This window comes from Panthera pardus, unplaced genomic scaffold (genome assembly GCF_024362965.1).
Source record: "Panthera pardus isolate Hobbes unplaced genomic scaffold, ASM2436296v1 HiC_scaffold_15, whole genome shotgun sequence".
Lineage (NCBI taxonomy): Eukaryota > Metazoa > Chordata > Mammalia > Carnivora > Felidae > Panthera > Panthera pardus.
Window position 1 is genome coordinate 70,485,825 of NW_026526710.1, and position 23,618 is coordinate 70,509,442.

A 23,618-nucleotide genomic window follows, 5' to 3' on the forward strand; every position below is an offset into this window, starting at 1 on the left:
TGGTCTTTGTTAAATTACATCATGTTAGTTTTCATTCCAACATTTACATTTCACTTTGAATCTCGATTGCACCTTTCAGTATATTAGCTACGTCTGACAGCTTTGTGTCACCTACAAATTTGACACCTTCAGTAAAGACTTTAATAAAAATATTGAACAAGATAGGATCAAGAGCCCTGTGGCATGCCACTGGAGACTTCCCTCCTGGATGGCATCCTCAAGTGCTTAACATCTAAAACAGGCAATAAACTTCATACACAAATAATAATACCAAGGTTTACCTGACAGGTACGGAATGAGCAGTAAGAAAAACAAATGCTATACAGAGAAGAAAATAGCACATCTCAGAACCATCACACCAGGCTCTACATTTTAGTAATTAATTTCACAGGTTTCACTACCATAGGGCATTGAAAAAGATGTCTCTCATTCCTGAAATGTGTATATGTGCTAGGGTTGCAACATAAAATCCATTTCCTGCTAAGGATCTCACCCAGAAAGTTTACAAACACAATATTAAAGGCTGAGCAGGATTTGAAATGTCATAGGGAAAGGGGTAATTAGCAGAGGAAAACAATCTTACCCCGTTATGGATCAATAAACTCCTATAGATATAACTCCTCATGCTGCCAACTTGGCTCCACCTACCCCACCCCAAACACCCACTACTGTCAGCAACCCGAAAATGCAAAAATCAATATTTTAAGTACATATGTTTTTAAATGACTGGTTTGCCAAGGGATTATTCATTTTTAAAATGGGTCATACAAGGGTGTCTGCCTGGCTCAGTCAGTGAGTCGACAGAGCATGACACTCTTGATCTCTGGGTTGTGAGATCAAGCCCCACATTGGGTGTAGAGGTTACTCTAAAAAACTTAAAATAAAATAAGATAGGTCATACACAGGGCTCATGTACAAAGCAACTGACCCTGGTTTAATATGGGTTCATTTGCTTGACACCCAGTTTTTTGTTTTTTTTTTTTCAGAATACCAAGAATACAAAATATCCAGGGTTGCCACTGTTTGCTTATATTGTGTAACAAACCTAATGTTAAACATGACCCTTGAAACTGTTCCCACATCTTTCCAGTCAGGACGCTTTGATGATATAGTAAATATCACCATGGTTCCACCTTGAAGAAATAGGGTTTAAACAAGGATTTTGCTCCATCAAGTAATTTTGTCCACGTAAAGCTTAAAATTCTCTTCAAAAGCAATACCTGTCAACAATCTGTAGTAAATATATATTTAATAAAACATATCTCTGAAGCAATTCTAGACTCCCCAATTACTTTAAATCATGACAGTTTCTGTTCTCTCACTTTGTCTTCTATTCCTTCTGCCTTTCTTGGTCTGAAAATTAGTTACGGATACGAAAAACCCAGAATGTAATCTGAAACCGAAAGCAACGAGCCCATTCACTGAACTAAATCACTTGTAATTAGAAATAAAAGAAAATTCATTTATGAAAATGAAAATCCTAAAAGCTTTTTGGAATATGAAGTTAATCATTACAAATGTATCCCATCAGAAATAGCTTTTTAAGGCGGTAAGCTCCATAACTAATTTCAGAATAGCTAAAGGAAAGCCCTCAGAAAATTAAGGCAATCACCATAAAGACCCCATTTTGATAAAAGGGGATCTATATTAAATCAGACTGGAAGCATGGAGAGGACCTCAGAGAGCATCTACAGAACGTAGACCACAATCACACAGGAGACAAGAATAGGACTGGGACCGAAATACAGGGCCCTTTCTCCAGTTCCAGAGCTTGTTTCTACCACACTCTTGACCTTGAGACTGAGGGTGATGGACCTGACACAGCACCTCCTACATCAGTAATTTCTGACTTGTGCCTCCTGACCAACATCCAACCATATCCAAAAGACAACAACAACAAAAAAAATAGGGGCACCTTGATGACTCAGTTGGTTGAGCAACCGACTCTTAATGTCAGCTTAGGTCATGAGCCCAGAGTCATAGGATCCAGCCCCTAGTCAAACCCCGTGTCAAGTTCCACACTGAGCGCAGAGACTGCTTAAGATTCTCACTCTCTCAAAGTTACTTTGGCTTCCATTCAAGATTCTCTCTCTCTTTCTGTCCCTCTGCCCCTCTCTCTCCCACTCAGCGCTATTAAAAAAAAAAAAAAAAAAAAAAAAAAGAAGAAGAAAATTAGGAAAGTTAGCCCATTACTTTGAGATGGTATCTGAATAACTGTTTTTTCCCCTCTTTTATACAAAGAATATAAAAATTCATGCAAGTATAAAACATTTTAAAGTATATTTTAAATGTATTTTAAAGATTATATTATTTAATAGTAAGTATTATAAATATGAATATTTTAAAATATGAAATAAAATATTCCACTAAAATACAGGATTCATGAGGGTAGGGTCCATATCTAACTTGTTTATTGTTCTATCCCCAGTTACCTATACGGTAAAATATTTCTGGGTGCTTTTTGTTTGTTTTCTGGGGGTTTTTTACTGCCCTTGATCCAAATATCATTCTTATTTTAAAGTAACTCCCTACAGTATGCATTGTAAGTAGAATGCAATGACCCTCTTCTCACCTTCTCATAGTTAGGGAGACATCCAGCTGGTTCTTGTAGAGGCAACGTAAAAACACAGGGATAGCAGAGAAGTTACTCTTGGCTGCAGCAACAGAGACAGCAGCACCAGCAGAGGCTGTCTGTTGCACGGAGTGACCTTGACCCTGCTCTAGCTCCTATTCTCCCCTGGTCCTTACTTGTTTTCCAAGCTTGTACCTCTTGCATTTCTGTTGCTTCTGTGAGCTACCTGGTTTCTTCCGTGAAAATTCTTTTCTAAATACTCAGCTGGTTTAAGGCAGCTTCTCTTGTTTACACCAACAGCTCTAACATGCACATAGTAGGCATTCAATAAATATTTTTTAAATGAACAAATCAATTAATAAATCAATTAACCATCATCATAATTTTCTGTATAACACTTAGAATTTTCAAGAACTCGCCTATATTCTGATTATTGCATCTGGTTGCTACCCCACTTATGCTCCAATATTTAAATTGCGATATTTAACAAAAGTAAATTCTTCTTGAAGCAAGAGTCAAGTACAAAAAAATTATTATTTTAACTAAACTAGGACTAGACGTCATTTACCAAAGTCGGCCATGATACCTCATGGTGTCGATTACCACTATGAGTAATGCCATTTAAGTAATAAGTAATTTGATGAAGTAAAAGTCTTTGAAAGAGAATTTTAAAATAAGAGCTAGGGAGAAAAACTAAGTACGAGCACGAAAAAATAAAAACTGTGAAATAATTTTATTCAAAATAAGTTAGATTTGCAAACAGCATCAAAAAACAGGTGTAAAAAAAAGGCAACTGAAACTTCAGATATGAGCTGACATTCACGGGGCACACAGTGGGTGGAAAAGTTCAGGGACTTTGAAGGAGCGGTGCCTGCAAAGACAAAAACTAGGTCCCCTTATAACACAAAAAAAATCTTTGCTTTAATCAGATAAGGCTATTTAACCTTACTTGGTTTGTGAATTCTTTAAAATGTTTCCATTCACCCCTCCTCTACTCCCCTGAAAGCTGAAATCAACCATAACTCACTCCTTCCACACAAAACCCCCTGATTTAAAAGGGGAGGGGAAGGACTAATACTAAAAACTGAAAATTAAATATCCTAGTTTTGTAGCACATGTATGTAGAATACTAGTCAAAGGATTTTCAGAAATCTTTCAAGCCCAGAATCAACTAAATGGAAAATTCTGAGGACTTTTCACATTTAGACTCAGGAACCATGTTTGAAACATGTGTATCAAAACATGACGTTTCAGAATTGCCCTAAGAAATTCCACTCCCTTGTTACAGATTTACATTGATAAGGCAAAGAATTTAACACAGTGCGTTGTGTTTGGTTTATGTGGACACAAAGCCCGGAGACCAGGTTTCTCCAGTCTGATACCATTACAAAATCCATTAAACCATCTCAGTAAGCAAGAGAGGAAAGGCCATTTTGTGTTCAGTGACCTATACTCAGCCCCATGGATTTTGAAGCAGGCAATGTAGTTTTGACTCTATATCTGATCTCCAGGGAGCCTGAGCACAACTCCTTTCCGGATAAAGTCTGAAGAACACCTTTCGCCAAGAAAAGTAGGTAGTAAGCACTTAAAAGTAGTTTTAAGAAGAGACCAAGAGGAAAATGAAACATCGGGAATGAGGACTGTGAAACTCTCATTATTTCAGCTCCACGTGGCCTATGCATTTCCTGTATAATCTGTGATTCCTACAAAATGTGGTCATTTCAAACTGTGATGTAAAGACGACCCAAGAGGAGAACCCAAAATCTACACACCGAAAGACTACCCCCTGGCTTCCAGTGCTTTTCTGATATAGATTCGGGGGAGGGGGGGAGCTTTTCCTACACTACTTGGATGTATCAAGTCCCTCTACATTTTCGTGTCAATAGAACCATAATGGCTCCTTCAGCATGTACGGTCCACACAACCGCGTCCGCTCCTTGCTCTGAGAACGCACAGATATTCCTCCTCAGGACGACATTCCTGGCCCCGATCCTGAGCGAAGGAGAAGCAAGGCGCACGCACTGCCCTCGGGGCTCCTGGGTCCCGCCTCGAGGACACCCAGACTTGTTGCTCCGGCGGCGGGAACTCACCATTACGGACCGCGTGCGGCGCGCCCTGCCCACGAGGAGGACGGCCTGTGCTCAGAGCCGGCGTCCCGCGCCCGTCGTCCCGCGGCGGCCCTGCGAGCCGGTGCGCCTCGCGGGGCCGGGCCTGGAGCGGGCGGCGGTCCTACAAAACCCGCGCCCCGAGAGCGGGGACCGGAAGCGCCCGCGGTCCGCCCTTCCGCCTCCAGAACGCGGGCGCCAGGCCTGGGGCGCCTGCTGGGGGCGGCCCGGTTGACCCCGGGGGAGCATCTCGCCACCTCCCGCCCTGCGTCTTCGCCTCCCAAAGGTCTCCTCCCAAAGGGGCGAGCGCAGCCCCCACCCCGAGCCCGCGCCCCCCCTCCCCCCGCCGGGCCTAGCTCGAGGAGAGGAGCCCGAGTCCCGGTGGCCCGACCCTGCCGCGTGCGCGACCCGGGCCGGGGCCGGGGGGTCAGGCCAGGGCACCCGCTCGAGGGCCCCCGTGGGCCGGGCCCACTCCCCTCCCTTCTCTGCACCCCCGCGGCCTCCCCGCTCCCGCTGGCTCCAGGAATCAATAGTGACCGCTGATTTTTTACGACAATTGCAGCTGTCTAATTCATCAGCGAATAATTAAATCAGAAGCAGCCAGGCCTGCTTTGAGCAGAGCCGGGTTTGGCGTCGGGGACTAGGGGTCTCCCCTACCAGATCCCAACAAACTGGGGGCCCAGTCGGGAGCCGGGAGGGCAACCAGGGGACAGGCCTCGCCCCGTGCCGCGGCTGGGAGAGCGGCTCCGTGCGAGGAAGGAATATCCCGGCGTGGGGAGTAAGCGGGGGGTGGCCGGGGGACAAGCGGGGCGCTCCGCCGCGGAGCTCCGTTTGGGGGCTCATCCCAGAGCGTCCTGGCCCGCAGTGCCTCGCGTGGGGCTGCGCTTTCCACTCTCCTCACGCTGACTTTGCGAAGGGAGAGGAAATCACCCTCGGGAGGCGATTTGCCTTTGAGGAAGATGGAGAGGAGCAGAGAGAAGCGCCTAGAAACGGCATTGATTTAGACATCAATCCTGGCCGGCTCCCTCCGCCTCCCGAGCCGCGGGGCCGCGCAGCCCCCTCCCCGAGAAGCGGCTCGCCTCCGGCCCGAGGCCGCCCGGCTCCGCGGGGGCTGGCGAGGGCGGGCGGAGCCCGCACGAGGGCACGGCCAGCCTGGGGAGCCGCTCGCAGCCTCCCGCGCCGCCACCCCGCGCCCGCAGCCTCGACGCCCGCCTCGGCGCCGCCGGAGCGGCCGGCGCGAGCACCGCTTCGCCGCGGCCAACAGGTCTCCCGAGTCAGGGGCGTCGCCGCATCTCTCTCGCAGCCGGGGCAGCCGGACGCCCTTGGAGCCCGAGCTCTCCAGAAGCGGCCAAACCACCTGTGCCTGGCCAGGCCCGGCCCCCGGCGCGGGTCCGAATGGCCCGCGGGGACCGTGTCCCGCTCCTCGAGCCCCCACGGCCCCCACAGTAACTAAACAGCCTCGTCTGAACCCTGTGGTCGGCCAGAGTTGCTTTTTCTTACACGTTTGGAAGCGAAACAATTCAAAATTCCTAAAAAGTAGCATCGAAGCGATTTTCCAAAATAAAACGCTCCTGAAATAATCTGACTGTGCTCTATTACTTCTGATCGTGTTACCTTGAAAGATCAGCTCAGACTCACTCGGTCATTTAATTACTTTCCGAGCTAATATGCACGGAAACTAAAAAATATATACCATGTGATTTCTTTTAAAAGAGATAGCCTGACTCGCATGAATATTTTAAACCCCTCGATTGGTTTTGTTAGTTTTCAAATAGATTATCTTTAGAAATCGGAAATAATATTTCTCAAGTTTAAAAGCTGGCTAACTCTTGATTTTTCAGTACTCTGTGCCCTTTTTCTGATTACATGGTAGCCGAGACAATTGAAATTACACAAAAATTTTTAAACTCTCCTATTTTCCTAGAGAGAGGAAGTGCTAGGTATTTGTATTAATGCCTAAACAATATTGAATCCTCAATCAAAAGTGGTTCTGTCCAGAGCAAATAAATGATCGTCTTAAGAAGATAATAAATAAAAAGCGATGCCCGTGTTTAGTGTCTCAGGGCAACTTGAAAACAGCTCCACTTCCAGAGAGTTAAATTTGTCCTTTTTACCATCAACTGCAACTTTTGCCTTCCCTTTGAAAGGACAACAAAAAGATTTCACGCACAACTTGGCCTGAACAAAAGGACCTCACGCCAGTTTCTCTTTTGTGGGGTGACAACTGGAGGAGAGAAAAACTTTATTTTAAGCATACACGAATTGTACTGTTGGAAACCCACTGTTAAAAGAAAACGCGACTGCGGATTCACACAGCTCAAAACCGACGCTACAGGGCTTTGGGGGAGAGAAATCATAGGACAGGTATGGAAGGAAGGCCGGTGAGCATAAAACTCATCTTCGTTCTCAGGCTAACAAGTTGCTTTATACAAGCGCAACGTTCTTGTAGAGGAAGCTGTGTTCCTGTGAGAGCCGTGCTCCAGGCTCCTCGCTTCCCCAGTATTCCCCCAGAAAAAAAAAAAAAGAAGAAGAAGAAGAAGAAGAAGCCTTCTGATCTCTGCAGTTTCCAATCCTCAAATTCCCCTTCACTTTTTGGAATTTCATTTTCCCCAACCGTTAATTTTTATCTCCCACCAGCTTCTGCACTGGGAGCAGCCGCGAAAACAGAACCGAAGGGTGGCCCCAGAGAAGGTTGTATGGTGGGCCCCGAGTTCGGGGGAAGAAAAATATCCTGGGCAATCCCAGCACTCAACTACGGCGACAGTCACCTTCTGTCCGTCTCAGAGGCCCAGGCTCTTACTTCCGCCCAAACTCCTCCCGCGAGGGGTCGGGAAACCGGGAGAGGGCAAGAAGGGAAGACGGAAATGTGTGTGTGTGCGTGTGTGTGTGTGTGTGTGTGTGTGTGTGTGTCCTTGAGAGCACAAAACTCCAACAATCTCCTATCTGTGGGAATGGAGGGGGAACGATCAAGGTCTGCAGACCCAGTCCCAGTCTTTCTTTAAAACTAGGCAGGTGGACGCTCTAGCAACTTAGACCTGCGGAGTTCGGGATTCTGGCTATCGCTGCTCTTCCAGACCCGCAGCCCCGGGAGCAGGTGCTAACTTTCTTCCGGCTAGGGGGGGTCTCCTCTTCCTTCCCCCCGCCCCCAAGCCCGCCCACTCCCCGCGCCCGACTACTGAGGCTGTGGTGGCTTTTGCCCCAGCCCAGCCACCGCGCTGGATTGGCCCCGCAGCCACGCTCCCCACCCTCGAATCCAGGCACTGCTCTGGGGGCCCCGAGAGAACGCTCCCCCAGCTGCCAGAACTCTTGTGGCTTCATTTTTCTTTTCCTAAGAGGCCAGCCGAGTGTGGGAAGAACACTAACACACTCCAAGTGCTCCTCCACCCCGGCGCAGTGTCGACCAAAAAGTTAAGGGCCGTCCCTGGCAGCTTACAAGTAAACTGGCTTTTCCATTTTTAACCAGATCGACGCAGGGGAGACGAGAGTTCAAGAAAAAAGACCCGTTTTGCCTCACCACCTAAAACACTAGGGGGGAAAAAACAAACAAACAAACAAACAAACAAACACCTTTCCTAGATTTAACTGGAATCTGCAGAGTTTCAGAGAATTTCTGAGCTGAGAGGCAGAAGGGAGTTAGTGGTGCTGGGCTTCGGTTTTAGTTTTTTTCTCCCTGTGCTCAACCAGCCTGCGCTTTCGGGCAGAATAAAATTGAAGCTAATGGAGATATCAAACAGAGCCACAATTCCGAAGGCTCCTTTTTCCGCCACAAGCACCCACCGTCCATCTGCAAGTGTAATCACAGAGACTTGCGGTGTCTTCATCACTATAGGCTCCGGAAGAAAAGGGGGGGGGCGGGGAGGAGAAATTTCTCCGTCGTTAAAAGGAACCCTCTATTATCACATTATTATTTGTGTATAGCAACATAAGAATTTCCCCCCTCCTCTTAAAATTCTCCCACAATATTGAGACAGCATTTGTTGTACGATTCATACAAACGCTTGAGGCCTTTCTGGAAAACCATTACCATTCAATGGCTAGAAAATTGCTCTCCTTCCTTTAAAAAAAAAAAAAAAAAAAAAAAGGCTCAGCAGCAGCTACCACGGACAACAAAAACTTTCTCCTGCATAATCCTCGCCCACGGAATGACAAAGAAATGATATTGACTTACCCCTGAACGGATGAAGTGTTTGATAAGGGGGGGACTTTTCTGAAGATTTCTTTTCGGGAGCTGCACAGACAGCTGCAATTCATGGGCGACACTGATTGCCAGAAACGCTATGGATTGGCATGGGGTCTGCAGCTCACAGATCCTGATCAATACCCCTACACTCACACGCCAGATGGTTTGGGGAAGGACAAAAATAAAATAGTCCAAATCAACCCACCATTATGTCTTTTTGTATTGCTCTGATAAACCTAGTTGCAGCACAAATGTGTTCTGCCCAACACAAAACCTTCCTCAGCATTTTGAACATTTGGGTAGAAATAAACAGCCCCCCCCTCTTCTTGGGATTTGGGCTGTGGTTACTGTTTTTAGTAAAAACAAAGCCGTTGGGCCCCTTATCCAGATTGGGTTTACTTGTAGTCTGTTTATTTTAATGTGGGTTTTTTTGGTGAATAATTTATAGGGTCTCTTTTAATTGAATGTTCACCTTTCTCTCCCTCTCAGAGCCTAAAAAAAATTTTTTTAATGTGAAAACACACATGAAAAGCTCTGACACTAAAAATTTCCAGTCTATTCCCATAATTGTTAACTAAAGTTTTTTTCTTTTATAACGCACTAGCTTACATTTGTTGTCAAAGCTGCATTTTATTTACAGACTTCTTCTTACTCATTGAAGTGTCTGATTTTGAAGAAAATTGGACCTGCGGATGTGATATGTTAAGAAACGGATATCCTAATCCTGATATAATGGCTGGTACAACCGTCCACGTTTTAATAGTCACGAACTAGCACTCCTGTTACCATATTTCTGCAGTCTATTTGTGAATCAAATGCTGAGGAGAGGAGGGAAAAGGAGCGTAACTTCAAATTAAAAAAAAATTCTGAGTTACACAACTTCTGAAGGTTAGAGTACGGGTGCTAAACAAGGGACAGTCAGAAAGCAACTCTTCCTTTTATTTGAGAAAGAAACATCAAAGATATTTTGAAACACACTTGAAAATCTTATTAAAACTGATATTCTTAAAATTATCTTCGGGTAGAAAATAAATTTTTTTCCTTTTTAGAAAGAATGGGAAAGGGCATGCAAGACTAATTTAGTAAAAATTAAGATGCTGACTAAACATGCACATTAATTTTCCTTTTAAATGGGTTTTAGGTTGAAATACAAAACCTCAAACCATCATTAAGAAAAACAACATGAAAAATCTGCTTTAATCTAGCCCAATGAAATTATACACAAAGAAGCCAATACGATTTCATGATTTCCCTGAGATCGCCAATATTGATCGAGGGAAGGGGGAGGGATGGTGGGAGAGAGGGAGGAGGGAGAGAGGCAGGGAACAAGGCAGCGAGAATATGCAACTCACCTTTCAACTCTCCAGCACGTGACTGCTCCCAGGCACACCAAAATGCAATTCCCAGGAGCAGATTTATCTTGGTAGCCTGGTAAATGAGTTTATCATTTTGAAAAATTATTTTAATGGAAATCTACATATTCAGGTTTCTGTATGGAGGCAGTGCCTACTCAGGGTCCCAGCTCGGGGTCATTGGCCACTCCTTGAGCTTGGAGCCGGGGCAGGGAAGGCTATGTTCAGCTTTGGGTCCCATCAGACAGACTCTTGCCCCAGCCTTGCTTCTCTCTTGCCCTATTTCAGTCTCTGAGCACTCCTAGACCAACAAGAGGTTGCACTCTTGTGAACTTTTGTTCAACTCGGTAAGTTTTCAAACATTAACTGTTGCAAATAATCCCAAATGTCCAGCTGCCATTTGGGGAGTGAAAAGAGAGACAGTAAGAGAAGGTTGAGGGGGAGAGGAAAGACAGAGAAAGAAAAAAAAAGCAGTTATTTTTACCTGTCTAAATTCGTGACATTCAAGATGTGAGCAGCTAGAAAAGTATGTCTAGCAAAGTAGAGGACCGTCCACTTTCTTACCCAGGCTTTGATATCACAGAGCAGAAGCTACTTGAAAGAATGATGGGCAAGGTATTGGACAGACCTCAATAAAGTTGATCTATGAATAACGTCACTGTACATTCATGTGACAGGATGGTGTGGGAGGGGGTGGATTTTTTTTTTTTTTTTTTTTTTTTTTTGCTCTGTAGCTAGAAGGGAAAGGAGGGCAGCCGCAAAAGGTCACCAAGACTAAGAACTATTTTCCAAATGAATCAAACCTTTCTCTAGTACCAGGAAGACACATGCAGTATCTCAGGCTGTGTCCTTGTTTTCTTATCAAGTTTTCTCTAACAGCTGGAAGTGGTTGGAGGGGGCTGTCTTAAGGAGACCCCCTGCTCTTCTTTTGACAGCTGATCAAAAGAAAATAGGTCACGCTTCTCAAACTTATGTCCACCCTGTCCTTAATTACTGTCTCTTTAAACAAAGGCAACATCTGCGCAACCTCAGCTAGCTTGAATCTTCGGAGGCAAACAGAGCGCAACCTGCCTTAAAAGAATCTGTTACTTTTAAGGGTTTCAATGCTGGGTAGCTCCCTGTCTTCAGCCACCCCTCCACCCCCACCCAGGCCTCAGAAATCTCCACCTCCTTTCTCCGCAGCTCCACTTCCAGTCCCCGACCCAGGATTACCAAACAACGGAAATTCTGGATAGACGAAGGTGCACTTTTGAAAGCTGCGGCTTTCGAGCGTTTTAAAACTCGCCAGGATTCTTGTCTTTTCAGAAACAAGTTTTGGATACACAGATATCGGGCGAGAGTCCGTGTCATCTACCCACAGCCGTAACCTGAGGTGTTCCTTTCTAGGGATTCGAGAGAAGCGTGTGTGTGTGTGTGTGTGTGTGTGTGTGTGTGTGTGTGTGTCCGCCCGCGCGCGCGCCCGCGCGCGCGCGTTAGGAAAAAAATCTGCGGGTGTCGTCCCGCAAGGTTTACGTACTCCCTGCTCCCAGGAGTTTGCTCACTATAGGCATCGGCAACAATCTTGCCACACCGCCCCCCCCCCCACTTCTTTCCAAGTCGCTAATGGGGGGAGCATTTGGTCACCTTGAAACCTCAGCTCCTAGAGTTCTAGTTTTGTTTTGCAATCTAACAGGGCCCTTCTGAAGCCTCATAACTGGGAGATTTATGGGCTCGCCGGGTAATTAAATGATGTTATTGTGTTAACTTTGCTTGGATTACGGTGGCCCGCGCCGCCTGTGGGCTTGCGAAGCTGACCGCAGCTCCTAGGCGGCGAGGGCGCTGGGGTTCCTTTAGCCCAGCAGATTATGCACGCCCCGGTCTCGGGAATCTACCCAGCATTAGAATACTTAAGCGCCTGCATTTTGAAAGCCTAAACTACTGCCCCCCAGCTAGAGACGCTTGAGGAAGTGGCTTGCTGGGAGACTTGGGTTTGTTTTTAAGCCAGTACGTTCTGGCTTTCTAGCCTCCAGAAAAGCTTTGGGGTGAGGCAAGGAGAACTAAAGCAATGCCCTTTTCTCCAGATCGCAGCTGCTCAAGAGGGACACAGCGAAGCATCTTTAGCATAATTTCTCTCCCTCGCTCGCACTCTCGCCTCTCTCTCCCCACTACCCCCTCTTCCCCTCCCTCCCTCTCCTTGACGTTCGATTCTAGTGGCAAAGGAGGAAAAAAGGCACAGAGCCGTCAGCCAAACCTGAAAAGCACAGCCCCGCCCCCTCCTCAGCCATTGGCAGCCGCAGTCGGGAGGCCCGCCCCCCAGGGCAGCCGCGTACTTGGAGTGGCTGTTCGCCGCGCCCATCGGGCGCGGCCCCGCCCCGGGTCCGAGAGGCTAGGTTGGCTGCCCCGGCGAGCGGCAGAGCCCTTCTGGACAGCTCCCGCTCACCCAAACAGAAGACGTCGGCGCCGGAGCGGGCTCGGACATGGCGAGGCAGCGCGCCGGCCCGAGCGGTGGGGCCCGGTGATCCCTCCCTCCCTCCCCGCCCCCTCCCCCTTCCCGCACGCACGCCCCGTCCGCCCCCACCCCGCCCCCACCCCGGGCGCGCCCGCCTGCCCGCCCGCAGCCCGGGGCGCACACCCGCACGCACGCTCCCCCTCCACACACTCACGCACTCCCGCGCCCTCCCTCCGCTCCCGCGACCGAGCTCCGCCACGCGCGCCTTGCCAGCCCGCCGGCCGCCCCCGCCGCCCCCGCCGCCCCCGGGCCCCGATGGACTGAATGAAGGCTGCCTACACCGCCTATCGATGCCTCACCAAAGACCTAGAAGGCTGCGCCATGAACCCGGAGCTGACAATGGAAAGTCTGGGCACTTTGCACGGGCCGGCCGGCGGCGGCAGCGGCGGGGGCGGTGGCGGGGGCGGCGGGGGCGGCGGCGGGGGCCCGAGCCATGAGCAGGAGCTGCTGGCCAGCCCCAGCCCCCACCACGCGGGCCGCGGCGCTGCTGGCTCGCTGCGGGGCCCGCCGCCGCCGCCAACGGCGCACCAGGAGCTGGGCACGGCGGCAGCGGCAGCGGCGGCGGCATCGCGCTCGGCCATGGTCACTAGCATGGCCTCGATCCTGGACGGCGGCGACTACCGGCCCGAGCTCTCCATCCCGCTCCATCACGCCATGAGCATGTCTTGCGACTCGTCCCCGCCCGGCATGGGCATGAGCAACACCTACACCACGCTGACGCCGCTCCAGCCGCTGCCGCCCATCTCCACCGTGTCGGACAAGTTCCACCACCCGCACCCGCACCACCACCCGCACCACCACCACCACCACCACCACCAGCGCCTGTCGGGCAACGTCAGCGGCAGCTTCACCCTCATGCGCGACGAGCGCGGGCTCCCGGCCATGAACAACCTCTACAGCCCCTACAAGGAGATGCCCGGCATGAGCCAGAGCCTGTCCCCGCTGGCCGCCACGCCGCTGGGCAACGGGCTGGGCGGCCTCCACAACGCGCAGCAGAGCCTGCCCAACTACGGGCCGCCGGGCCACGACAAAATGCTCAGCCCCAACTTCGACGCGCACCACACTGCCATGCTGACCCGCGGTGAGCAGCACCTGTCCCGCGGCCTGGGCACCCCGCCTGCGGCCATGATGTCGCACCTCAACGGCCTGCACCACCCCGGCCATGCTCAGTCCCACGGGCCGGTGCTGGCGCCCAGCCGCGAGCGGCCACCCTCGTCCTCGTCTGGCTCGCAGGTTGCCACATCGGGTCAGCTGGAGGAGATCAACACCAAAGAGGTGGCCCAGCGCATCACCGCCGAGCTGAAGCGCTACAGCATCCCACAAGCGATCTTCGCGCAGAGGGTGCTGTGCCGGTCTCAGGGGACTCTCTCCGACCTGCTCCGGAACCCAAAACCGTGGAGTAAACTCAAATCTGGCAGGGAGACCTTTCGCAGGATGTGGAAGTGGCTGCAGGAGCCCGAGTTCCAGCGTATGTCCGCCTTACGCCTGGCAGGTAAGCACAGAGGGTCTCCTGGAGCCAGGCTGCTGTGGAGAGGGCTCCGGGGTTCTTGTGGCCCCAAGTCAGCGCGCCTAGTCTCGGTTCTTTCCCCCTCTTCACTACGCACTTCCTATTTTCTCTCGAATTTCTTTCTTCTACTGTCATTTCCTCTTTCTCCTCCCTTCTTCCATTTCTGTTCTTTTTCTTGTGCATTTTCTTACTTCTCTCCCCCCCCCCCTCCTGTCTTCCAGCTTTCATTGACCGACCCCCCCCCCCCCACCACCACGTGTCATTCACCCTCCCCTGAATGTGCCAATTTTACCCTCCATTTCTGACCTTCTCTAGTTGTGGGACAAGGGACGGGGGGTATGCAGTGTTCACTAGGAGCCTTCTCTTTACAAGACTCACAGAGACTGAGGATTGGCCTTTTTCAAAGCCCTGTGCACTTGAACTCTTGAGACAATACATTTCAGTTTTCCAGGCTGCCTGGTCCCCCTATTTGGAGGCAGTTGAGGGGTTTTGCTCTTCAGAATGGAAAAAAAGTCTGCGTTCTCCTCCTACCCGTCATAGCAGGAAAACTTCTTTAGTTATTAGCAGGAGTCACAATCTTGACCGCTGGGGAACGGGTGGCTAGGTTACAACAGCGCTTCCCAAGCGCAGCTCGGGCCTTGGGGTTGGCGTGGGGAGTTTGTGACCGAAAGAGCCGGCTTCGGCCAGTTCCCACGTCTCTGCCTACAGAAAGGGGAGGGTGGAAGGACGAAGGGTGGGACTAACACATTCGCCTCTACCAGGATTTGGGAGAAAAAACAAGAATGCAGAGCTCCCTGACGAACTCGCGGGCCAATCTTGCCCGGCTCCCAGCTTTTGCTGGGATTTGCCAAGGTTTGGCTTGGCTTGGAGAGAAGCTAGGCGCTCCTGAAGAGAGGTGCTGAAAAATTAAGATGCAGGTTAGTTAATGCATCTTGGCCACCGGCTACAGGCTCCGCCTTTGCATTAAGCGGACGCTGATTGTGCGCTGTAGCGCGGCTGCGGGGAGGGCTGGCGGCCCGCGGGAGGGGACGGGTCGACGCGCTGGTTACATTGTTCTGGTGCGGGCTTGGTTCTTTGTGCCTCCTCTAGCGGCCGAGCCGCGAGGTACAGCCCTCTATTGTTCTAGGAGCAAGGATACCTCCTGTGTAGGCGGCGGGAGCGAGAGAGAAGGACGCAGCAGTGGCTGCGACTGGCACAGAGTTGCGCGCTTTTGTGCGCACAGACCCAGCGCGGTGCGCGTGGCAGTTGCGCTGCCCCCCTCCCCCCAGGACCTAGCCGCCGTCCCAGAGAGGCAGAGGTTCACCGCGCCCCACTGGGGAGGACACAGGGTACCCTACTGCAAGTCCGGATGGGCAGTTTCTCTTGCACTGGGCCCATCTCTCCAGATCGGTGGGCTACCAAAGGGGACAAATCGTAGTGGCAGTGATTTACATGGGTGCGGGAGGTGGCTTGTGCGTTGCGTGCGGCCAGCACGGTTCGGAGCCAGCTACATACAACGCGCTTCCGGAGCCGCAAGCTCAGGCTTCCTCTCCCGCTCCCTGGGGCTTTCCCCGCACCACTGAGCCTGACTTATGGGGTGCACTCTACCGACGCCGGATGGGGCCGGGGGCGTGTTCACCCAGGCTTGGGAGGGGGCGTTTCCACTCTGACCGCCTCCGCCTTTGCCGGCTGCTGGAGGATTCTGATCTTCAAGCAGTAATCGCCCCACAGTACTGATTTGAAAAGGTAAAAAAACAACAACAAGAAGCAAACAAAAAAACTAGCTATCCCCCCAAAAGCTTCCCTAAATCGATGGACTCCTAATACTTTTGTGTGGGTTTACTGATCTTTCTCTTTTAGCTTACTCTTCATTCTCTCCTACAATTTTCTCCTATTTGCTCTTGGTTCCTGGGAAAGATTGAGCAATGAATAGAGAGCAGCGGTGAGAAATATACTGGAGGCTTACTGACACTTCTGAACTGTGTGGTGCCCCTTTGTCTTAGGCCCGAAAACACCCCCCTAGCCCCTCTCAGGTAATGTCTAGCATAGGCTGGCTTCCTGGGCACAGGCGACCAGAAGGAACGTGGCAGCTGGAGTGGAGGATACAGTTAAAGGCAGGATGACATCTATTCAATTCCAGACCATCTCAGAGCGCTGCCGCCCCCTCACGCCTGTCCAGCAAAGGACAGAGCTTTTAGAAAGAAGAAAGAAAGAAAGAAAGAAAGAAAGAAAGAAAGAAAGAAAAGAAAAGAAAGAAAAAGGAAAGAAAAGGAGAAAGAAAGAAACCATGTGCCTTATGCCCACGTATGTCTGAAAGTGATGGGGCAAGTAATCCTTTATCTGTTAGCCCTCCTCAGCTTTTCCAGTGGCTCAAGCATTGCTGGGGTGAGAGAGAGTGTGGCGTGCCTGGGGGTCTCCAGTCCACCACCTACCCTAGGAAAATCACGGTGCGGGCATACTCCTCGGAGGCTGGACTCCGGAAGCGTGGAGGCTTTCCTGAGAAGGAGCCCTGAAGCCACCTGCACAGGAGACTGAAAGCCTCCTTCGGCGAGTGGGAAATCCTGCTGAGGACCCCGCTTTGCTCAAGCATTCAAATGTGTGTCTGTTTTATTACCCCGAGTTGAAAAGGGACAAGAGCTTTAGCCTTTTTATCTGGCCATTTGATCAGCAACTACAAGTGTGTTGAGTGGTTATTATTACATAGGAGGCTTTTCAGTTTGGGGTCAGTAGATCAGTCTCTTCAGACACCGACGCAGAAGCTAGGACTGGTAAGTAGGTATTATGTGCTCAGGAGCGCTAGGGGACAGGAGCAAATGGAGAAGAAAAGCAGAGGCCTTCTCGCCAGGAATATCGATCGGAATCCCCGCAGGGATGCCGCTGAGGGCCCACACGGTTCAGCTCTGGGGTTAAACAAGCCCAGTGGCTCCACAGGGCTGCTGAGGCTCACTGCCAGGCCAGAGCCTGGGAGAGCTGGCTCCTGCCTCCCCACCCCCACCCCAGCTCACCAGAACTAGGCCCCATTTCTCTCCCATAATCTCCTTTTAGTTTCCCTTTCATTTTCTCATTTTTGACCCCTTTGGGTCTTGCCAGAGGCCCAAGCATACAGGGATTTGAGGGACCTCAAAATTAAGGTGTCTGATTCGGACCAGCTCCTGCAGATCTCACCTTTAGGTGAAGCAAACCCAGCACAACAGAAGCAGGTCCTCCCTCCACACGTACCTGCCTCCCACAGGTCTATCTCCTCCTTGCCAACTTACTTGGGTGTATCCACACCCGAGGGTGGCATTTCAAAGGTAAGGGAGAAGACATCAGGGAAACTCAAATTGCCCCAGCACTACGTTTCAGAGAAACAGACTCCAAGTAAACGGTTTCGTTGGGAAAGGGTGGCCAAGGCAGCAAGTGGTTGTAATCGCACCCACTTGGGCCTCGTTGGCAGTGGTTCCAGAGGCAGGCTCCTGAAAGGCAGTTTGCGTTACCCCAGCAAGATGCAGCAAGGACAAAATCCCGCGGATTTGAACCCAAAGATTCCCTGGCTTTGAGCCCAAGAAGCCTCTGAACCAAACACAAACATGAAAAAGGAGGGACTGAAAAAACCCAGGCAAGAACTGGACGGGCGCCTCTCAGAGGAAAATCGAGGCTTTCCTGGCAGGCGAGTGGTCTCCTCCAACGCCCTGAAGACAGAGCAGAGCCTCTGAGCACTAAGGTTTGCACCTTGCAAGGCGGCCTGCTAGGAACCTGCCACAGTTCCCGGTGGCTGACAGACATAAGGCCTTCTTCAGACAGCAACTCCCAGCGGCCACTGTAGAAGCAACTGTGTTCTAACGGCCAATGCCTTTCACCAACCTGCTATCGCATCGTCTGGGCCACCTGACGCCTGCAGCGGCAGAGCATGGCCGGGACAGTCCCCAGCGGCTTTTGCCAGGAGCACCACGGGCATGCGTGTCTCCTTTGGCGCGGGGAAGTCTTGGGCAATGCTGGCCGACCGGCATGTTCTAAGCGGAGAGGTGGGGACCTCATTTTAAGAGCCTCACACCCCAGTTCCCTCCGGCTAGTGCGACTCCCGGCCCAGGTCAGCCCATTTCTCCCCGCAGTTCGGATCCGAGCTCTAGAGACCGAGCGCAATCCCCGTCCGTCCATACGGAACACAAGATGTTTTCGCCTGCTGGCTCGTCGGATTAATAATTGAAAAGCAACTGTTCTTGTGTGGTCAAGTCCCGGGTGCCTGAAGAACACCTTTCTAACACGCGTTAGGGGGAGCGGGAGCGGGAGGAAAAGGCAGGACTCGAGGGAGGGTAGTGAAGCCGAGCGAGAGAAGTAGCCCAGGCCGCCAGGCGCCCTCGACGCGAGCGGCTGTGCATTTATTTTTATTCCAGGCTTTCCACCGTGTGGTTATGTCACTTTCTCAAACAAATGTGTATATGGAGGGAGATCGATGCTGATAATGTTTAGAAGATTAAAAGAGCATTAATGCTGGCAACAATAACGTAAACGTGTGGACCCAGATCTCATTGATCTGGAACCTGATCCGGCGCGTTTCCAGTAAGCCCGACGGCGCGCTCTTCCCAGCAGAGCGCTCGCCAGCGCCCCCGCTCCCCAGCGCCCCGTCTCCCCGGCGCTCCCGCCGCGCCGCTTTCCGGGCTCCCGGCGGACCCACGGGTCGGGCTGCGGCTTCTCCACCGGGCGGCCCCAGCTTGCCCTTTCCCAAGGCTTTCTCCAGTCGCAGAGCTGCTAGCCATCCCCGTGGTCCCCCCGCGCGCGCACACCGCGTTCTGAGCTCTCTACGGAGGGCTCTGTAGGTGGCTGAGTCCGCGAAGGAACTGCACCGGACGCGCCGCCGAAGCCCTCCCAGCTCTCTCGTTCTCGGGGGACCGTAGCGGCCCCCGGCGGATCAAACACTGTCCGGCGCAACTTCTTTCTTCCATCTAAACCCACCCAGGAAATTCGACCTCCCTCTCGATATGCGGAGACGACCAAGCCCAACTTGGAAACGTCTCTAAAGCTCCCTGTTAAATGCGCAGCTTCCCGATCCTCGGATCCCTTCGCACCCTTCCTTGTTTTCATTAGAAGGGAACATTCGCACTAAAGTGTTCTTACTCGCAGACGTTCTACACTGATGCATTAGTTGGGCATTCAAATGCGGCCCCGGTGACAAAGGCTTGGGCTTCATCCCTCAGAACGGTCTGCCTTGGGCTAATTAGGTCAACCGGGGAAGAACCTTAGCTCCTATACCGGCTGGGGCAGGAAGGTAAGAAAATCAGACTGGGGAGCCCTACCCCACCCCTTCCCACCAGCTGGAGAGAACTTGTGCTCTGAGACGCGGGTCAGAGGTTTTCCCTGAGGCACCTGCAGTGACTGAAAAAGAAAGAACTTTTGAGTTCTTTCTTCCTTCCTTCCCCCCTGGAAGATGTCCACGCTGTGCCACACTGCTCCCCTTGCCAAATGGTGGCTTATTCCAGAAGGAACACTAAGGTGAATTTTACTGAAATTCAGGGTGAAAGAGCTTGGATGGTAATGGAGGGGTGCAATAGGAATTAAATTGTTCCGGCTTTTTGAAATTCTCAATCCTCCAACCGGTGAAAGCTAAGTTTTTCTTTCAAGAGGAGGTCTCAATCTGGAAGGAAAGGAGTGTTTTCCTTCCTTTGCCAAGAATGAAATGGGGGAAAGGAAGAAGGAGAGAGAAGAAGAAAAATCTTTCATTGTTCTGCTTTGAGGGGTGCCAGAGGGTGAACTGGTATTTCTTTCTGTCATTCCCAGAGACGGGGTTCCCCTTCTCACCAGTGGACTTCCTTAAAGAAGGGAGCTTTGGTATAGCACCTTGATTCCTAGTCAGGATATATCTTACCAGCCCCCCGCCCCAAAAAACACATTAACGTGGGTCACACGGTCATATACAGAAAACAAGAATACCTGAGCGGCATCCTTCAGGTCGGGAAGACAACTGCCCCCCTCCCCAGAGGCCCCACGTGAAGAGCTCCTAGGTTCTGGGAGGGGTGAGCAGGCTTAGACTCTCCTCCATACCCATCTTAGAATCCCAAGAATAGGGCAGGGATTCTGGTGAATGGTGAGGGTAGGGCAGAGGGGAAACTGATTGCCTCAGATTTTGTCTCCAAGAGGAAAAATGCTTTACCTCCTTCTAGAGCCACATCTGCCCAGCGGTACCAGGGGTCTGAACCCTGAGGGAAGGAGAGCCTGTTTTGCTTTCATCTTCAATCTGAGACCTTATTGTCAGGTCACTTCTTGGTTTTCTGGCCTTTAGAATCTGTTTCTAAAGGAATATCAGAGGAAAGAGGTTGAAGGAAGAAAGTACTGGACCCCACCACACTACAGCTGGTGGCTGGTGGCTGGTGTTGGCAGAAACTGTCTTCAGGGAGAGTGGTAGCATGAAGGGGAATCCCTGGAGGAAGGAAAACCTCAAAGGAAAAGCAGAGAGATTTCATTTCTGGGTTCTTGCCAAAGGAAGGGAAATGAGAAGGGAATAAATAGAAATAATTGCCTGGATGAAGGACCCTGAGGAAAAGGGTGAGTATTGAGACACCCTGGGCCTTAAACTTTATCTGTGGACTCTCTGGATTGTCCTCGCCCCTGACCATCTCAGAGGTGCTCTGCCCCCCCCCCCCCCCCACCTGGGGAAAGTCATTTCCTCCAGGGGACACGTTTCTTGGTGGACAAAGAGAACATTATGAAGAAGCCTACTGGGGTCATTTATGCTATCAGGTGCAGAGCCTGCTCAAGATAGGCCAGAAGCCCATCAGCACCCCTCACCACCCACTCTGTTTCCCTACCCCACTGCCGTGCTTTTGGGAAAGGCTTTTTGTTTTCCAAGTCTCACTCAAGGCAACAACTGAAAAGTGTGCATAGGTTTCTGTATCAGCCCATCTGGTGCCAGACAAGGTGCAGGATGGGCAAGGCACAGAGGCAGGCTGTCGACATGCATATAGAGATCGTCTTACTTGGGAAGCAGGATTCCTAGAACTTGTGTGCATTCTTTATGAAAAACTGTCCCCACGCAAATTGCCCCGGAGGGAAGGGAGGCACTGCATTCCACCCTGATGCCTCTGTTGCCATTTGAAGATCCATTACTCTTCTGCAGAAAGCAGACTTTGTTTGGGTTGGAAGCACACCTCCAACGTAATTTAATCAGCATTGGACTTTGGCTCATGTAATCAAATATACATATACTTTCTCCTGCAGGAAGAAAAATAATTTCTCTGTAACTGGTATTGACTTGAAGTCATGTAATCTCTGGAAAGCATCACACTTTTAAAGGGAAAGGTAAAATTAAGGGGGAAAGAACCCACAGTTGTAGTGGTTTGCCTTGCCATTGCTAAGAGAGCCAGTTACCACCTAAGAAAGGGCTGCTCCAATTTTAGATATTTCATGCCAGCTGCCTCTGTGTAGTCAGCCTCCCACATTTATATATAGCAGGAACCAGGGTTGACTGGCTCACCAGGTCCTGGGAATCTTTGGGCTGAGACATCCTTGGAGGACCCTATTCGATGTTCCACAGGCGGCAGCGGCAGCAGCAGCAGCAGCAGCAGGATCTCAGTGGGCAGCCAGCCCCCTTCTTTAACTGCGATTGGTAGCTATTGCCAGCCCACTCCCTACTCCACCCACAGGGCCTTGAGCATGAAGCCCTACCCTAGAGCATCCTCCCGGAGCGATCCTGGACTCCCCACCCTCCGGGCGAGGCTCTGGGCTTTACCCAAGTTGAGTCTGTTAGGGAATCTGTTGTAAACACAGATCCATTGATTTGCATTTGTCAGAGAGTAAAGTTAAACCAGTGAAAAGAGAAGCCCTTACCCTTTTATGCAGGGCCAGGGAAACCTTTCATATTGATCCTATTGATCCAACCTTTCCCTTTAAGGAAACCACATAGTTAAAGACCCTCGTTCAATAGATTTACCCTTCGCGCTTGTGATATTCCTTTAAGTGTTCTCATCTAGGATAGCTGGGCATTAAGCCCACACTCCAAACCAAACAAAAATGAAAAGGAGGGTAGGAGGGGAGGGGTCAGGAGGCAGAATTGTGGGAAGTGAAATTGAACCAAACTGAAATGTGTAATGACTCGGTTGGAGATGTTTTTCTCATTCTTCTAAGATGACACGCAGGGTTAAGAACAAAATAGATGCACTTAGCATCTCTCTCTCTCTCTCTCTCTCTTCCACAAAAGAAAATCTGTTTATATGCTAGAGTAGCAGTGTTTCAAGAACATCATTTTCTACTGTAAAATTATTTCAATCAAGCCACTAGCTGGGTTCATTCAAGCTCATACTTAAAAGCAGTTAATACTTCCATAAAAATTATTTTGCTTCATTTATAGCAAATCAGGAATACAATAGAACTGTCCCCAGAAATGCAATATTTTGGACTATGTATTTGAGCGTGGACACTGAAGTCACTTCAGAAGAAAGAGCGCTTGGAGTTTTGTGTTCTGATAGAAGTGGGTAGAAAACAGACTGATAATAAGGTAAAACTTTTTTTCTTTTTTCTTTCTTTTTTTTTCTTTTTCTTTCTCTTTCTTTCTTTCTTTCTTTTTTTTTTTTTTTTACAGAGCAGTATAGATGGAATAGGAGTTGCTAACTATTGATCAGTATCCCTCATGTTTGCAGATATGAAAATGAAAGTCCCCTTTGTTTCCAGAACTGTTGGTACAATCCATTTCATTTCTTCCTTGACCCTTTTTTGTTCTGTAAATAATCCATGTCTGATTTTATTTTCAACATGGTACATGCATTATTCCTAATTGGCTAGCTTTTGGGTTGTGTTCAGACATTCATGTTTGTTTTCTGTGATTGAAAAATATTAATGATTCCTTAGGTGAGCTAATGTATTTATCTGCTGAGTGAGTTCAAAGGGCAGAGTTCAGCTATGGTTCAGGTTAATTGAACAGGAAGCAGTGAGCTCTCCGGGCTGTGTTGAGCAAGGGACCAGTCCCTTAAAATATCACACTCAGCAAACACACAATTTCACTGTCCTCATCGTGGAGTCTGATGTAAGAGGCTCAGATCAACTCGGATTGCCTGTTTAAAAACCCAAAGCAAAGCACAGCAACTGCAACAAGCCCTCAGAGTCCCCCTCAGGGAAGAAGAGTTTTCTCATTGGCTAATTGCTTTATTGGTAGCACTGACCTGCAGAGCAGCTGCAGGGGCCTGGATGAAGGCTTAGGCCTCATAATAATGTGCTCCATTAGAACAGGGCAAGGCATTTTTTGTTTACTCAATTGGAGCTCCCTGCAAAGTGCCATTAACCCCAGCCCAATCGTGTGTGTGCTGCAAAAGCCAAAGGTCACACCAGTCAGGCTGTAGGCAGAGCCTGCTCTGCCCTGGTGGGAGGGAGGGGGCATCCTGCTGGCATTGCCTTCCCCAAGCTTGGCCCAGCCCTATAGGCCCCTCCAGGGCTTTGACCACAGCAAGCAGTTGCACAATCTGTTTACAT

General features: G+C 50.1%; 1 protein-coding gene and 1 long non-coding RNA gene across 4 annotated transcripts in view; one reads left to right on the forward strand and one right to left on the reverse strand.

Moving 5' to 3' along the window:
- LOC109275679 (uncharacterized) overlaps positions 1 to 4,847 on the reverse strand; it is a 249,988-nt gene extending 245,141 nt beyond the window's left edge. For both annotated transcript variants that reach the window (XR_002084309.1, XR_002084311.1), the window contains exon 1: positions 4,663 to 4,847. This is a non-coding gene — a long non-coding RNA (uncharacterized LOC109275679). The remainder of the gene's footprint in view (positions 1 to 4,662) is intronic.
- Positions 4,848 to 12,578: 7,731 nt separating this feature from the next.
- ONECUT2 (one cut homeobox 2) overlaps positions 12,579 to 23,618 on the forward strand; it is a 57,994-nt gene continuing 46,954 nt past the window's right edge. Inside the window, exons 1-2 of one of the 2 annotated variants that reach the window (XM_053902765.1) lie at positions 12,579 to 14,189; positions 22,504 to 22,650. In XM_053902765.1, the coding sequence (XP_053758740.1) occupies positions 12,962 to 14,189; positions 22,504 to 22,631 (1,356 nt within the window). In that variant the 5' untranslated portion in view covers positions 12,579 to 12,961 and the 3' untranslated portion in view covers positions 22,632 to 22,650. The remainder of the gene's footprint in view (positions 14,190 to 22,503; positions 22,651 to 23,618) is intronic. The other variant, XM_019463803.2, reaches the window with a different exon arrangement.